This window comes from Armigeres subalbatus, chromosome 1 (assembly GCF_024139115.2).
Source record: "Armigeres subalbatus isolate Guangzhou_Male chromosome 1, GZ_Asu_2, whole genome shotgun sequence".
Classification (NCBI taxonomy): domain Eukaryota; kingdom Metazoa; phylum Arthropoda; class Insecta; order Diptera; family Culicidae; genus Armigeres; species Armigeres subalbatus.
Window position 1 is genome coordinate 178,132,313 of NC_085139.1, and position 16,557 is coordinate 178,148,869.

At 37.5% G+C, this 16,557-nt stretch overlaps 1 protein-coding gene across 3 annotated transcripts in view; it reads right to left on the reverse strand.

Moving 5' to 3' along the window:
- LOC134205563 (uncharacterized) overlaps positions 1-16,557 on the reverse strand; it is a 624,943-nt gene that overhangs the window by 202,470 nt on the left and 405,916 nt on the right. For all 3 annotated transcript variants that reach the window (XM_062680895.1, XM_062680894.1, XM_062680896.1), the window contains one exon: positions 1,243-1,426. In XM_062680895.1, the coding sequence (XP_062536879.1) occupies positions 1,243-1,426 (184 nt within the window). The remainder of the gene's footprint in view (positions 1-1,242; positions 1,427-16,557) is intronic.

The window sequence follows — 16,557 nt, forward strand, 5'->3', positions numbered from 1 at the left end:
GGAAGGTGATTCGTTGTATGTATGGTGTGGTGTACATGGAGGACGATACGTGCAGAAGGCGAATGAATTACGAGTTCATCAGTTGTTGAGAGAACTAGGCATCCTTCATACCTCGAAAATCAGAAGACTGCGTAGCCAGAATGTCAGACAATAACCTGGTGAATGTGGTTGTCATGCGCAAGAAGGCGAGGTGCGCAGCGAGCAAGGTGGATCTATCAGGTGTAGGACAATTTACGGACCCTCCGTAGTCGACATACAGCCATGGACCGTCCTGAATTGAGACGACAGTTACGTAACGCAGATGCCACTCCGGTCTTAGGCTGAATAAATAATAATAATAATGGGCTTTTGTAATCCTAATCTTTATATTAAATACGAAGGACACTGAGTTTCCATAATTGGTATTATATGGTTTCCTGAAGATAAAACTGAAATGAATGTTTTGGAAGTTCTGATCACAAGCTCCTCCAACTTTGCAACGAACTCTTCATTCAGACAACGGTGAATGAGCGATGGGTAATGCACTAATTCAGGCCGAGCATGTTACAAGAAGAGCGGGCAGCAACTACACTGAAATTATATCAGCTCCAGTTTCGTCTGTGGGCAGGGTGGGCAGACCAGGGACACAAAGACTTGGGGAGTGTGAGGTGAAACCGAATGCAGGTGGCCGCTAAACTGTTGAATCGGTGATATCTGCTTAACAGTTCCCTTAACACGCGGAACATTGTATGCAGTGATCCAGCAATAAAGTCACGATAATCAAATGTTAATCAAAGAAATAACAAAAACATGTATGTCCAAAGTAATGTAAAATGAAAAAAAAAAGTCTTCGCCACTTTCCACCTTTTTAATTTTAGAAAATTATCGACCTAATGGATTATCTCCTAATGGTTTATCTCAGTATAATTTTACGATTGAGGTCGCAAAGAAAGAACATAAAAACCATTCAATGATGTTGACTTATATGAAACAAAGTTTGCTAGCACATCTATTGAGCTGCATTAACTTCGATATCAGAAACGCATCATGTCGCTGCCATTGAAGGGATATAGAAAGACATAAAAATGTCACCATCATTCCAACCACCTATCTGTTTGGTATCCATTTCATCGGTGGGAATTGCAAACTTGTCGTATTGCATTACAGGTCTAATAAAGATGGAACAGGTTTCACGTCCACCGTAACTCGCTTTACATTACACGATAGTAGTTTTTACATAAAATAAAATTCAATCATAATTACCATCCATTTCAAACAGTCCAGACATCCCATCTGGGAGGCCGCGTGGATCGGAGCCATACCATCGCGTGCTCGCACGTACAGCGACCCACCGGCTTCCAGGACTAGAAATTTAAGCACCTCAAGATGTCCTTCCTGAGCCGCTAAGTAGACCGGGGTTACATCGTTGTCCATCTGGGTATTGGCGCTGGAATTGAATAAAATGGAAACAACATTTCGTTATTAGATTTATGAATGTATTCTAATTCATGGTATCAAGATGTGAGCGAAAGTTGTACGGAAGGAGAAAAAAGTGAAAACCCATTCGGGGGAATCCACCCTCTTTAAACAAGTTCTGAACGAGAACTTGAATCGCATATGCATGACTGCTCGATCCCAAACAGGAAGAAAATAGGTTTTTAAGTCAAGACCGTTCAATGTGTTCATACTCTGCAGTCTGGACCTGGTTCAACTGGATTTTTTGCACCGCCGGCTGCGCCGACTTCTTCAACTATTTGTCCGCATGGTAAAACATTCTCTTTCGATAAATGCGCTAGAAAAGTGGCACAACGAATGGAATGATGGATACTGTACCATTGAGCTTCAAGTGCGCATCGTAGCCCCCGGGGGGGCACCTCACACGTACAAGGGGGAATAACGAAAATGTGGGTCTGGATTATTAGAAAGATGTTGAGTTTGCTGCAGAACAGCTACTACATGGTGTTAAATGGCTCATGACTTGGGATAAAGGAAAGTGAAGGCAGAAATTAAAAAGTTTTGAAGCTTAGTTTACTCTAAATAGTGTAAAACTAAACAGAAAATAAATTTGAATTGGAGAATGAGATATTCGCGTAATTTTATTTTATCCCTTAAATAAAATATGAAAACCTTGATTCAAATAATTTAACAAGATGAATATATATAAGCAGGAAAAGGGAACACATTCAAGAAATAAAACAACGTAGACAAATCAAACAATTAAAAAAAGAAAAATAATAGACATACGCAAAGATTATCAACTGTTCATAATTTATTTAGAAACGTGCACCAATAAATATCACTTCAAATACAATTCCGTAGAAGATGTCCAGAGGGCAAACTAGCTTGTGTTCTGGAAGTCAACCGCCGAATTTAACTCAATGTTTTATCGCATTGGAAAGCTTACTGTTGATAGATGCAGAAACACACTACTGGGATCGTCTCAATTGGAAATTTTTATATTCGTCACAAAAAGCAAAGATTGACAATCGATTTGGATTTCCAACATTCATTCCAATTATTGATTTACAACATTGCTATTAAACCGGCTCATTATAATTTGCATAAAATTGTTATGTCGCTCGTTTGGTGCACATCCTTTTTATGGTTGCTCATTTGTGCACTAATTGGACTCAACGTTTTCTGAATCAATTTAGAGATAACTATCCTTATCTTTTTTATGTTGACATTTGAAATCCCATTTATGCAGTTCTATTCAATCCTGTTTGGTGAAATCGAATTGCTCCGAACGTAAACGAGCGCCTTTCTTATGCTCTCTGCGAACGACTTTTCTGTTTATTAGCGTTCAATCTGTCACTGTCACTGACTTGACTGCAATTGAGTAGTTCAGTATCGTGCACTCCGCAATTACGCTTCAAAAGTGTCCGTCTTTTTTTTTAATCATTTGCTGATTGTTCTCCATAGATGGTATGTTTGATGATAATCTCCATCTATACACATTATACCGAACAGCTTGCTCCAATATCCGCTGTGTATGCGATGATGAAAGCATACGATAGTGGAAGCCAGCATGCGACAGCATCAGCACCCTCAGTACCGAAGCAGTAGACCTTTCGAGGTAATTCAGCAAAAAAAAACTAGTCTTGAGCTTATTTCCAACCACATTATTTTGTCAAGCTGGCTGATCTGAACGTGGAAGTGTAACGATCGTTTATGCAGGAAAACTGGAAGCTAATTCCGACGAGTAGATTGCAATTGAGACAATTCGCTTTCTTTCAGCTGAAAGGGAAAAACGTGAATCGTTTGCGACTGTGGAATAGTACCAGTGTCGGACCATCAATAAGAAGCCGGACAAAACTTTGAAACTTAATCCAACTCTAAACTGCCAACGATTGATGTGGCATTTTCGTCATCAAACCGAATTGATGAAATTATGTATTAGTTATGACATTCGATTAAAATACAGAAATGCAACAGTGTCAAAGAAACATGAGAAGAGACATTTTAGCAAAAAAATTGTCAACAAAAAATAAGAAGCATGTTCACAAATTCTTCTTGATTATTTAAAGAGTAGAGATTTTCTTAGATAAGTTGGTTCCCCGGCCACGGTGTAGTGCTACAGAAGAGCCGCTGGTGTTGGATTAGGTGCAATTTGCATGTGGTCACGCGGCAGCGAATCCAACTGCGGATACTGACCTTGTGTTTAACTTGGATCAGCGCCTTCGCCCATCCAACCCAACCAAGCAACAAGTCGGCCCAGTTTCGTTTTTCGTTCAAAATGGTTAGATTAAGTGTGTGTACTAACAACATGTTCAATATACCCCTGGCGAGAAAGGAGTGCATGCATATGTTTATGTTTATGTTAGCATGGTTGGAGCACGGTGTTGGATTATGTATCGAAAGTGATCCGAACGCCAACTCCGTGGAAATGGGTCGACGACTTTTACATGGTCGTGGATGGCAGGATAAGTGAAACTGAACTAACGGTATTTGGACTGTTAAGGCGAAAAATGTAATTGCCTTTTCCGCGAAAGGAGATGGGACTTGGAAACGACCCACTGTGTGGTTGAAAGTTCGATTGACAAGTTTTAGCGAATCTCACTAATTGGTATGATCTACTAATATGGAATTTGGAGTCTATATAACATACTAAACAACACCTGCATTATAAACTTAGCTTGTCAAAGTTATTCAGCGATGAATGCTGTGATTCAACATCAACAACGTTGTGTTGGATTATCTGAAACTCAATTTGTACGAAAACGTAGAATGTAAAATTAACGCTAACAATGATTTCATCGAAGATTTTTTTTTCCTAGAGTTCACATCTTAAATAGCATTGTCTTGCATGGCTTGGCTAACTAGTGAAAATCTAAAGATGCAAAATCTAACGATGCGTACTGAGGGTCGTGGGTTCGAGTTCCATCGAAGAAAAGTGGTTACCTCTAATACTGCCGCTAACCGCAAGTCGAGCTCATCTGTATATGGGCGCTATATACAGATGTGGTCGACTTGCGGTTAGCGGCAGAATACATTTTGACGTAAACTACGTCTAAGGGGAAGACTCGGATACAGGGTGTAAAATGAAAACTTCAAAATTAGGGACCGTCACGAACATGTAAGATTTGTAACATTAATAGGTCCTTTATCTTTCAATGGATTTCAAATACATCAATCGATTCATAAACTTTTCACCAATTTGCCAGTACTATTGAAACTTTTGAGTATCAACGCTAAACTATTGAAAATTTCAGTTTTTTCATGCACGATGCATCCCCTATGCAGCGCGTTCCAATCTTTGTTAATTGCCTACTTGTAGGGTATTATCAATGGTTGAACTGGGGTGTCACTGCTATTAGACAGTGGGGTCCCTACCCCCTCCGGAGTGGGAGATGCTACTAAAGCTGGGTAGGTAGTAGTGTCGGTCGGTGTGATAGTTCCTTCTTTTCTATATAAAGCGGATTAATTGGTTCAGTGTACTATATTTGGTTTTACGTAGTTTACGTCAAGCGGTCGTGTCTTGTGTACAACCCCAAACATTTTTTCAAATAAAAAACTCAAAGGTGCAGCCCAATCGGGTTGTACGCAAAGGTGATTTTGAACTACGTGGCAGTACTGGTAGTTTTCGTGATTGTCTGCTGAGATTGAGTGAGCATTACAAACCATGGTGATGTATATAATTTTTAGAACAAAATTTGAAAAGGATGATAAAAATAAAATTTTCAAATAATCAAGGATGAACAACACTCTCAAGCGAACACATATCCAAATTATCAATTGATAAAAACTCGCTAGAGAGTAAAAGTCGTTCGATACTTGTATCTCGATTCGAAGCATTGGTAAATGCTACTTTTGAACTTATTTTTCTTATTCTAATATATTACTAAGTTGAAAAGCAGGCCAAGTTCCAGTGCATTGGAAGAAGAAGCTTGCGATGCACTTACAAGTTTGACTGATTCACCAAAACCGATTGCTAAACTGTTAGCAAGTGTTCAGTAGTAAATAATCATACATAAATATTGTAACCCACTGGAGTCAGCTTTTACACGGAGGATATGGGCCGCGTAAATTAAAACAACATAAAAACCCGCATAAATTCCTAAATATGTCTAAATGAATCGCGTTCATCCCAAATCAAATTTTAGTGAAAAAAAATGCATAAAAGCGATTCGTGTAAAAATAAAACGCGTAAAAAACTACTTCAGTGTACATCGGGAATGAAGCGTTGACTCTTCCTTGATCGGATGGTCCAAGAAAAGAAAATCGAGAAATTTTAATTAATTAAAAATTAAATTAATTAAGATATTAACGATCAAAGTCTATCATATTTTCGTAACGTTTTTCGATTTTTTGCAATCGTAAAGTGTACCCCAATATAGAAAAGACAGACGTAGTTCTACGTCAAAATTATCCATGTAATGTATATATTCACATCTGAGTTTTCAGAACATTGTAAATTAATGATCATGTCGGGTGGCTAATACCCGGAAAGTGGGCAATTCACTTTGATTGAACTAAGTAAAAATAGTTCTCTTTAAAAACAAAATAGCTACTTTCCAATGTTCCCGATATATAATACAGTCAAAGCTTCTACGAGAAACTCGCTCCTATTTCTCTATCGGAAATTTTCAACGTAACAGTTGCTGGGTAATCAGCGAAGATTTTCAAAACTTAAACTGCCTTTGCGCGTAAAAGAAACATTATGAGAAACAGGATGCATAGTCACCCCCTGTACATCCTGAGTGGTGGAAAGGGCGGTCTTGAAGGATCTCCATCCTAGGCGATGCCCAGCTTTCGCCTTAACCTGTTGCCAAGTTAGATTTCGGTCGACATCTTTAATTTTTTGGAGGCTACGCCGACAAGAGCCTCTGCTGCGATGCCCAGCTGGGTTCCAGTTGAATGCTTTATAGGAATAGGTTCTTTTTTGGAATTCACACCACAAGTAAGGCACAGTTGACTCTAGCTTTCACGATGGTTGTCGATCATCTGCATTTTATTAATTTCCTTTGCTTACAGCTAACCTATCGGCTTAATCTAGTACGTTGCTTAACTAGAAGATAAGAACAATCCATTTTCCAATTTTTCCAATCAAAAGAATATTAACCAATACTAATAAGCATGCACAAACACATTGCTAGTTAAATTTATGCGCTGTTGGGTTAGGTCAGCGAAGAACGGAAAAAGGAATGTTCTTGCGCTTTGCATGTTCTCATGAAATTCGATGCCACGAGACTGATTGTCAAGTGGTGCAATGTGTTGTCATTTGATGACTCAGTGTTACATGCATGGGAATGCAAGTATTCTAGAATGTTGCCACCCAATGAAAATAGATACTAAGGTATGGAAATCCATATATTATGTGCGTGCCTTTCGTGTATGGCGAAAAAGCTTTCACTACTACATTCGAACCAGCTCCCATAAGAAGCCGTGCAAATATGTACGTCACCATTTGCTGTTTACATTTTCCATCATCTACTAATACACTTGCATTTGGTCTTCTTCCTCACCTTTCTATCTATTCTCATTGGTTGCCACCCATGATGGGTATTGAACTGTAAAATATAAACAATTAGCGACATGACCCAGATTTGTTCATGGGAACTAGCTGTGTGAAGAAATATAGAAATGTACATCCAAGCGATGTTCGACTAACATGAAAGCATGTCATAAATAGCTTGATAGCGTCAAAATACTTAATTTATGATATTTTGGAAATTTTAATGTTACACTTGTTTACAAATTTCATTTTACGTCAGGTGTTGCCGATCCAGAGTTTCAGTTGCTATCGGCCGCTGGTGATGGATCATTCGGTACAGAGTCCGGTCGCATAGAACTTTGGAAACGGTACACAGCAACTTAATGCTTCTCCAGTTAGGTCTTTTTGAGAACCGAGTTGACCGGGAAAGCTGTGCTGTTCCAGATATGATGAAATAAACGATGCTGTAGTTAAGCGGATGTCAGCGGGGTCAGCTTTGAGCATTTCGGCTGGTATGCGATCGACACCTGGGGCTTTGTTCGATGTTATGCTTTGGATGGCTATTTGAATCTCTAGCACTGACGGAGGTCCCGTATTGACTTGTGTTATACGTCGGATCCTACACTGAAAACCGAAACTACCCAAAAGTGGGTTGTTTGCACTCAAAACCGTGGTTTGGGCCAATAACCCAAATTTGAGTAAAATGACTTTTCTGGCACTAGGTAGTTTGCCTTTAATCCCATGTAAACAATTTACCCAAAGCTGAGTTTAATTTATCCAAAGCGGACCTTGATCAACCCAAAATAGAGAATATTGAATTTACTCAAATTTGGGTTATTGGGCTGAGCAACCTCGGTGAGGTGTTTGCACCTTGCTCTAGTTTTGATAGCAATCATGGGAAAGAAAGAGAAAACTACCCAAATTTGGGTAAATTTTTTCCGCGATATTCTCAATAGTGCGTATATTGAACTCAAAGTTTGGGTTGATTTATCTGTCCGTGTAGCTAACCAGTCGCGTCTTTCACAGGCATCAGTTCTCGCTTAACTTTTCAAAAGGACCTAAGTAACTTTTATTCATGAATTAATTTGAATAACGCAATCAACAGAACAACATAAAAGCTATTGATTGCAGTATTCAAATTAATTCATGAAAAAAATGTTACTTAGGTCGCTAGTAGTGTAGTAGCGACATCATAAGACACCGCAACGTTATATATAACAATCTTAAACAAGACGAAATACATCCAGCTTCACAGGTATTGATCACTTTTATGGAAGCTAGAAAGAGCTAGGAAGCTACCAAATAAAATTTGTGCATGCTGTGAACGTATGTTTTTTGAAAAGGGTGTAAAACATATAACTCGTGACAATGTTGTTTCGCGAATGTTAGGAAAATGTAACGCACAAGAAGCTGATTTTGTATCTTGTGTAGATTCACGGATTCTGAACAATTACGACGAAAGCAGGACAAATTATTTGTGTCATACATGCTATAATTATACCGGAGAAGGGAAAGTTCCTAAATTATCAAGTAGAGGGCCGTCCAGAAACCACGTGGTCATATAGGGGGGGGGGGGTAGTTTGGATAATGACCACGATCAGCCACATGGGGGAGGGGGGTGTTGCTCTCCAACCACGTGTTTTTTTTTTACACGATAAACTTTTGGTGAACAACAATAGCGGTGTAAAAAATACAAATCATTAAAATTTAATGATTTAATCATTAAACGCAAAGCGCATCTTAGGGCCAATACCCACGTAGCGTTAGAGTGATTCAAATTTTGACTTTTTCGCTCCCCTGTGCTTAAACGATTGTTTTTGCTATTTTAATAGTCCTCCCAAATTTTTAGCTGATTTGGATGTAATTTGATTGTGCACATGCCATTTGAAGGTTATATGAAAATGACTATGAGAATTGCCACTTATGTAAAGGATCGTTTCGTGAAGCAGCCCAGAATCTATTTGAATATATTTAACACATCGTCATCATAGAATAGATCCTAAGCTGAAAGTCAGTTGTTGTTGCGAAGCAATCTGACATTTTTGAACAAATTTATAAAGAAAACAGAAATGATCATTATTGATATTGATGTTATTCTTTTACGTGTTAAATTGAATTTCCCACAATTCAGTATTTGCCTAATAACTTTTTTTGCCAGCATCAAATCGTTTAGCAACAACGACGATATTTTCCCTTGTTAAATTTCCTATATTGCTAACGTATTCATACATTTTAAGAGCTTAATGGGCAATGATAAGGAACGGTTTTTCACAAAAGTTGCTGTTTTCATATTAATTTTCATATAAGTTTCAAATTGCTTGTGCTCAGTCAAATTACATCCAAATTAGTTAAAAATTTAGGACGATTATTAAAATAGTAATTGCCATCGTTTAAGCATAGGGGAGCAAAAAAGTCAAAATTTGAATCACTCTAACGTAGCGTCTTTTCAACTCAGCGTTAAAAAGACGCAGGTGTGCATCGAGAAAAACCGGTAACGCAGCGTCGGTCGTAACGCCGATGCATATCTGCGCTATTTGGCCATCTTAGCCTTTTTACATAAAAAATAAACGAAAAAACAGATTTTGCGATTCAGTCTCAATTTCCACAACAAAAATTTGGAAAGGAAAAGTGGGAAAATATATTTAAAAAATCTGCCGCGCCACGCCACCGCCGCAGATGGTTTTTGGCATCACACCGCCGACACTTTTGCATCAGCGGACTGCAGGTACAAATTTGAAAAATATTCATGTTTTTACAATAATCCAAGAAAAAACTTCTAAAGAATTTCTCGTGGATATTCAGGAAAAATCCAGTAAAGAAATTTCCTGTAAAAACTTTGACATTACTTCATATAATCCTGATGAAGTGCTGGCATTCAGAATGATTTTTGAACAATTCTCTCTGAAAAATTTTGTTACAACTTGTTAATGAAAAAAAAAACAAAACATCTCAAATTTCCTTAAAACTCCGAAAAAAATTCCATGTGAATCCTGTCTGAAAATTCAAAACAGTCCCGTGGGAAATACATATAATGTTCGGTGGAAAAAAATGTTCAAATTTTCATATATTTTTTTTACATTCTAATGAAATTTTCTACGACAAGTTCTTTCGAATCTTCACCAGAAATTCTTCTTTATTTCCAAAAGAAGTTTTTCGAACATTTTAAGGAGTGCACTTCAAAATGTTCAGTCTCCAGTTAGCTTTGCGAGCAAAGGCTCCTGTCTAGGATGTGTTCAGGTGGGAAACATTCTCGACATCCTAGGTATAGTGTATCCATCGTACTAGCTACACAAGATATATAATCGTGCAATTGCTGGCATATAAAAGCTTTCAATTTATAACAAAGGAAATGCTAATAGAATATACTAAGTTGAAAAGCAGACCAACTTCCAGTTGGAATATGGAGCCATAGAAGAAGAAGAAGACTTCTAAATTTTTCAATAAAAACTCTTGTGAATTACCGAAAGATATTAAACAGCCAATGCCACATGAAACACTTTCATATTTCCGTTGATTTTTTGTTCTAACACTTGTTCTATTTTGTGATTCTATCACATTTTTTAAATTTTTCAAGTATTTTTTTTTTCGAGGAATTATTTAGAATTTCCACGGAAGAGTCTATGGATTATCTTCAAAAAATTCTTTGGATTTTCAAAAAATAAATCCTTAGAATTCCCGAGATTTTTTTTTAAATTTGTACCATAAATTCTTCCAAAATTTCATCGGGAATTCATTCTTCTTCGGGAAGTCATTTTGATTTCTTTGTAGGTTCAGCTAAACATTGCTTTAAATCTTTACCATGCAAAGATGCACAAGAAATGATTTAGAAATTTTAAGGAATTTTCACATCAGAAAATCTTTAAAATTTTGATTTAATTTTTTAAGGAATTCCTTCAAAAGTACAATTTTTTTCGTTATTTTCACTTGTAAAAACATCGGAATTTCCTCGGGAAATTCATTATTGGTGTTTCAGATGAACTTTTTTCGATTTTCTACTGGAAAATCTTAGGAATTTACATCGGAAATATTTTGGCATATTCCGAATAACTTGTTTTGGAAATTGAGCATGAGCATGAGCATGATTGACCGCCCACGGTAGCTACTCCGTTATTGCCAGGTCAGCTGTAATTACACAGAGAACCAACAGATGAAGTTTGGGACTAACATCATCTTCAATGTGTAAGAACTGGTGACCCAAAATAAGCAATACCAGCGCCGGCCGTGTCCGAATGCAGGTCAATTAAGGAATGGGTAGGAAAATGTTGACATGATACTCGCTTTGATAGAAGCCGACGAGTCATCTGCGCTTCCACGAGAAATCACTGGGATGTTGGATATATGGGGTAGGTATTGTGGCAGGGTTCGTTTTGGTAAACGGTATGCTGTGTATAGTGTGTAGTTTGATCAATTCAAACATAATCGAACGAACACTAATTATTTTAATTACCGACCGCACTAAGCAGAACAAAATTGTCGATGACCAGCCCATCTTTCTGCTAACCGCACAAAGCAGAACAACTTTTCGATGACCGGCCGATCGTTCTGCTTACTGACGCGAACAGAATCTCCACTTTCTAATTAATTTACTCACCCGCACAAAGCACAACATTTCGATGATCGGGCGATCGTTCTGCTAACCGCACAAAGCAGAACAAATTATGTAATGACCGGCCGACCGTTCTGCCTGTTCTCGCGAACAATCTGAATATCTTATATAAAACGCACTCTGATCTATTTTCTTACCAACCTAACAGGTACTAGCATTTCTACCACTCTTCAATGAATCAGCTATGTTTTAGGCTTAAATGTATTTTCTACTAACGAAATGTAAAGTGAGGTAGATAGTTGACAAAAGAGATATATTTGAAATAGGCATTGAGAAGAAAGATTTTTAATATAGGGGAATGGGAATGTTAGTGTGTGGTTATTGTTGCTACTAGAGACCGAGAATGCCTCTGTATCTCCACAATAACCACGGGAAGGAGGTTGTGTTAGTTGGGTGGGATAAACAGAAACTAATAGAAACGGATTTCTCAAAATACAACATACAACATTATTGGCATTCTGACTTATCGACCGCACAAAGCAGAACAGAACATTTTGGTGATCACGTGATCGTTCTGCGTACTAAATAAAACACGATAGGACGCGCACTAGTTTTAGATGTTTTATTGTTTATCCATCGTAATGGTAAACAATCAATCGCACAAAATGGGTGACTGTTTCTTTGAATGCGAGGAAAGTAGAAAAAGGGTAGGGCTTCAATAGTAAAGTTGATTTAAGTGTTGTTATAATATCCTCTTGAACTGATTAAAGGCTCCCCCAGACCTAAGCGATTTCATCGCCGCGACGGCGACAACTAGTCGCCGCGATTCTATCGCTGGGTCGCTGCAGACAATATTCCATTTACGCTTCCAGACCAGAATCGCAGTCGCGTGTGTCTGGGGGAACCTTAACTTGACCGATTACATGTGCTGCTCAGTAAGCAAAATGATTTCTCCAGGATCATCGAGCACATAAAACGGAATGCACAATGGTTATTTGACTTGTACATAAATTTCCTCTATTCTGTTTATGTTTAACAGCAATTTTAAAGACATAAGTGCTTTTAACGCAATTATGTTATAATGTATGATACTGCCATCCGTCTTTTTATTTCTTCTTTTCAGAAATCAAGAAGTCTATTTCTCGATCTTTGAACCAGAATGAAGCATATTCCCATATCTAAACCAGAACATCTCATGAAGAGCTATTGGTTTTCCATCTCTGAAGACATAAAGCTAAAACTAGCTGGCGTTGAAGAAAGGTACTTTCTCGTCGAGGACATCGAATCGAAACTTGGTGAGAGAATTCCATTATATATATTTACCACATTATATTGAAACTATATGATTATATTCCATAAAAAACCATCAGGGCACCCGATTGAAGCGATTTGGATAGGAAGAGTGGAATCGCCAACTTCCTATTGTTAACATCTCGTGGATAAAGGGCGGGCTCTTCTCCCCATCTATTGGGTCAATCTGGGAAACGAGGGCTAGATTATAATATTGTATGTACGAACTTTCTTCTGGAAGGAGATTCTCTATTCATCCCGTGGATTCGCATAAGTGTCTCTGCTTATGGAACCACCCCACCCATTTTTGGCCCTTCATACAGGAGTCTGATGAACTACAAACAGTAGTATAATCATGATCAAATCGTTTGTCAGATATGGCCAGTGCTATCGGCAGGTGCCTTGCTACAATAGATGGTAGTATCATCATCATCATCATCATAGGGGTACGTTGACACTGACACTTTACACTGACAAAATTTTTGCAAGTAAGTTATTAGACGATAAAACTATAAACAGCTAGTGTATAATCTGGCTAAAATATGTTTTGCTAAAAGGAAGTTCGACTTGAATGGATTTGGTTGATTGGAGGATGCTCTCGTAAAACAGAGAAAAATTAAGAAGCAACTAGACGAGATTTATAAGAACGAGGAGATTGAAGTATTGAGAATGAGTCGTTAAATACGAAAAGCGAAAGTGAAATCATTAGAATGGAAGGGAAGAAATGAAGCAAAATTAAGCTTTCTTTAGGATGTTATGTTTTTATCGGTGCTAACAACAAAATTATCATCAAAGAGTAAATGGAAATAAGATTTAAATATTATTTCAACAAAGTAATATAAAAAATAGAGATGGTTGTTAGGTGCTTGGTAGATTCGTAATAAAAATGTGTTAATATGAGGAACGGTATTATTTTCAATTACAGATAAAAGCCCTTAATAGTGGATGGTCTTTTTCTCAGCCTCGTTTCCGAAATTCGATTCAAAATACTGACCACAGAAAACACCGTTAGGTTGTGTATATATCGTGTCGCTTAAAAGCTCTAAGGTAAAAGAGAAAAATAAAAACGATCGGTAACTTCTCGGGAGAAATCTTTGAATGGGTATACAAAAATATAATTTTGACAAATATCACATAATTTCAGCACAATTGCAACAGCAAAATCATAGTGCGAACGTTTTCTGTTTTTGGACGTTTTGGATACGCCCATTCAGTCAGCGTTAATGCCATAAAAGGAGCAGTAGCAGTAGTTGAAACCGGAACTTCTCCAAGAAAAAAAAATAGCGTTGCACAACACGCACGCGATGCACACTAAAGAGCTGAGCAGAATAGATACGCACTAGCACTAGCACTTGACGGAGGCTTTTGTTATTGACCTTTCAATTTTCAAATAGAAGAATCCGCATAAAAAAGGGAACTAGCAATTTACACATTCATCTTTTTACAGAGCACACCAATAATGAATCAATAACAGCTTCATTGATGCAAAAATCAGCACAATGCAAAAAAAATTTTTTGGAGGTTTCGAAGGTACTTAAGAAATAGAGTATAAAGCAAAGCAGTTAACTTCCGATCAGATCAGTCACCTTTTATTTCTCGCTTCCAATTATAGTTTTGCGCTATTGACACCCAACAATGGATAATATTTGACAGAAATACGCTGGCTATCGATTTTAGCGTATTGCCATCGATGTATGCACATCGACATACGAACTGTATGTATGATACAATGCATACAAAAATGGATCTTTCGAAAGTGATGAACTTTGGAGTAAAATTTAGCGATTCGAAAATAGCAAAAATTGCATTTTCTCTTATATCTTATAATAATGCATCAATGCTAGCAAACGCAACATGTTCCATAGTACCTACATCAAATCTATACATTTTCGTCAAAAGCGGGACAACTCAAATATTCTGTATGATTGTGAAGAGCAGCGGAAAAACGCCTGAAATGCTTTTGAAATAAACAGTGTCCAATCACTCCGGGAGATTTGAAACTCAATTATAGCATCTGGTACTCACCCTTGTTATGTTGTCCACTTCTTTCTCAATCATTTCCATAGCTCGTGCCCACGTTCTTACCTTATTTTGATGCCCTTCGCTCCTATTCGTCTCGATCATAACAGAGGGAACAAGGATCACCAACACGATACGGGTCATCAAAACGTCGAAATGGAAATCGGCGATAGAAAAATTGTACTTCAAAAACTTTTCTATATAGGATCGTTGAAAAATTTGACGCAGGAAAAAAAAAGTTACGTCCGAATTCACGCGTGGCACTCTTCGATCTCCTCCGAATAACTTGTTTTGGAAATTAAAAAAAAAACTGCTGAAAATGTCTAAGAATTTCTTTTGGAAAACGAAAAAAATTTCCATTGGAAATTTAGAAGCATTTTCTTTGAAGATTTATTAAAGTTGACCAGGATTGTGAAAAAAAAATCTTTAGAGATTCTGTAAAAAAAGCAAGCTGGATTTTTTTTTCTAATTTATACTGAAACCTGTTAATATTGGAATGTAAACTAATTTGATGATTCTGAAAACAAAACTGGAATTTCTACAGGAATGCTACTCAAAAGAAACAACAGTAGGAGGTTTTATTTGCATCTCTAAGATTACATATTAACTTTGTGATTCTCTGATAAACTTTTTGTTGTAAGAGTTCAGCTTCGCTGAGGTTAATATATCTTAAGAATTTCCAGTACCTCCAGAGCTACGGAAGGTCCCAAATACTCTTAGGAATCTATAGGGATATTCAGTGATGAAGTTTATAATTATTTTAAAAAAAATCACTGATAAAAAAAATTAAAAAAAAAATGATAATATAGGGATATTTTGGAAAATTTCTAAACCATTACAATTTTTTCTTAAAATTTTTATAACATATTCGCGAGTCCACATTATTTTTGTATCCTCCTGATGCATCGAAGGTGTACGAGTTCTTTCTAGACATCCTAATACCCGATACACATTACAACATGATAACATCATCAAAATGTTCGAATTCATGAAAATTTATAATTTCCATGCTGGGTTCAGTTTGATTTTGAATCAGTTGAAATTGTCCATCTTCAAAATTGATCGGCTTAACCATATGTTTTAGTTACATAAGGTTTTTTTTTATTTCTGTACTTGAGAAAAAACCACGTGGTCATGGGGGGGGGAGGGTGGTTCTGCCAAATGACCACGATAAGCCACATGGGGGGGAGGGGGTTGAAAATCTTCAAAAATATGACCACGTGGTTTCTGGATGGCCCCTAGTAATGGATTAAAGTTACCTCCGGTGCCTGACTGCCTTGAAGTATTGAATGACATCGAGGAGAGATTGCTGTCACCATATGTACCTTTCATTAAAGTTATCTTTTTTTTTCCTGTTCGGGTGTGCCACTGCGACCCATTATTAGTTCTATTGTAGCGTTACCCGTATCCTTAGTGTTTAAGTGCATGTCGAATTACTCCAGTGCTATTGAGAACCAATGCAGTACCGGTTTCGATACAGTTGTTGTTTTGTTTTCTCAAGACCACCATGACAAGGTCCCGCTATTTAGACCCTTCATAGAGAGCAATCCCATTGAAGGCGCGCCTATCAATAGGAAATCAATCCTTTCTTGAGAAAACAGAACAGTAATACTGTTTTTGGCCATGCATCGGAGCCCTAGCCACATCCTTGTCTTGCTTCTAGAATATCACCAGTGAAACTCTTAAAACCCGGGATTTAGCTCTGTCTACAAGACCATTTCAAGCAAGAGAATTTGTTCAGTAATAAGAACTTCCGTGTGTTCCTCTTACTACCATTGTTCACCAGTTC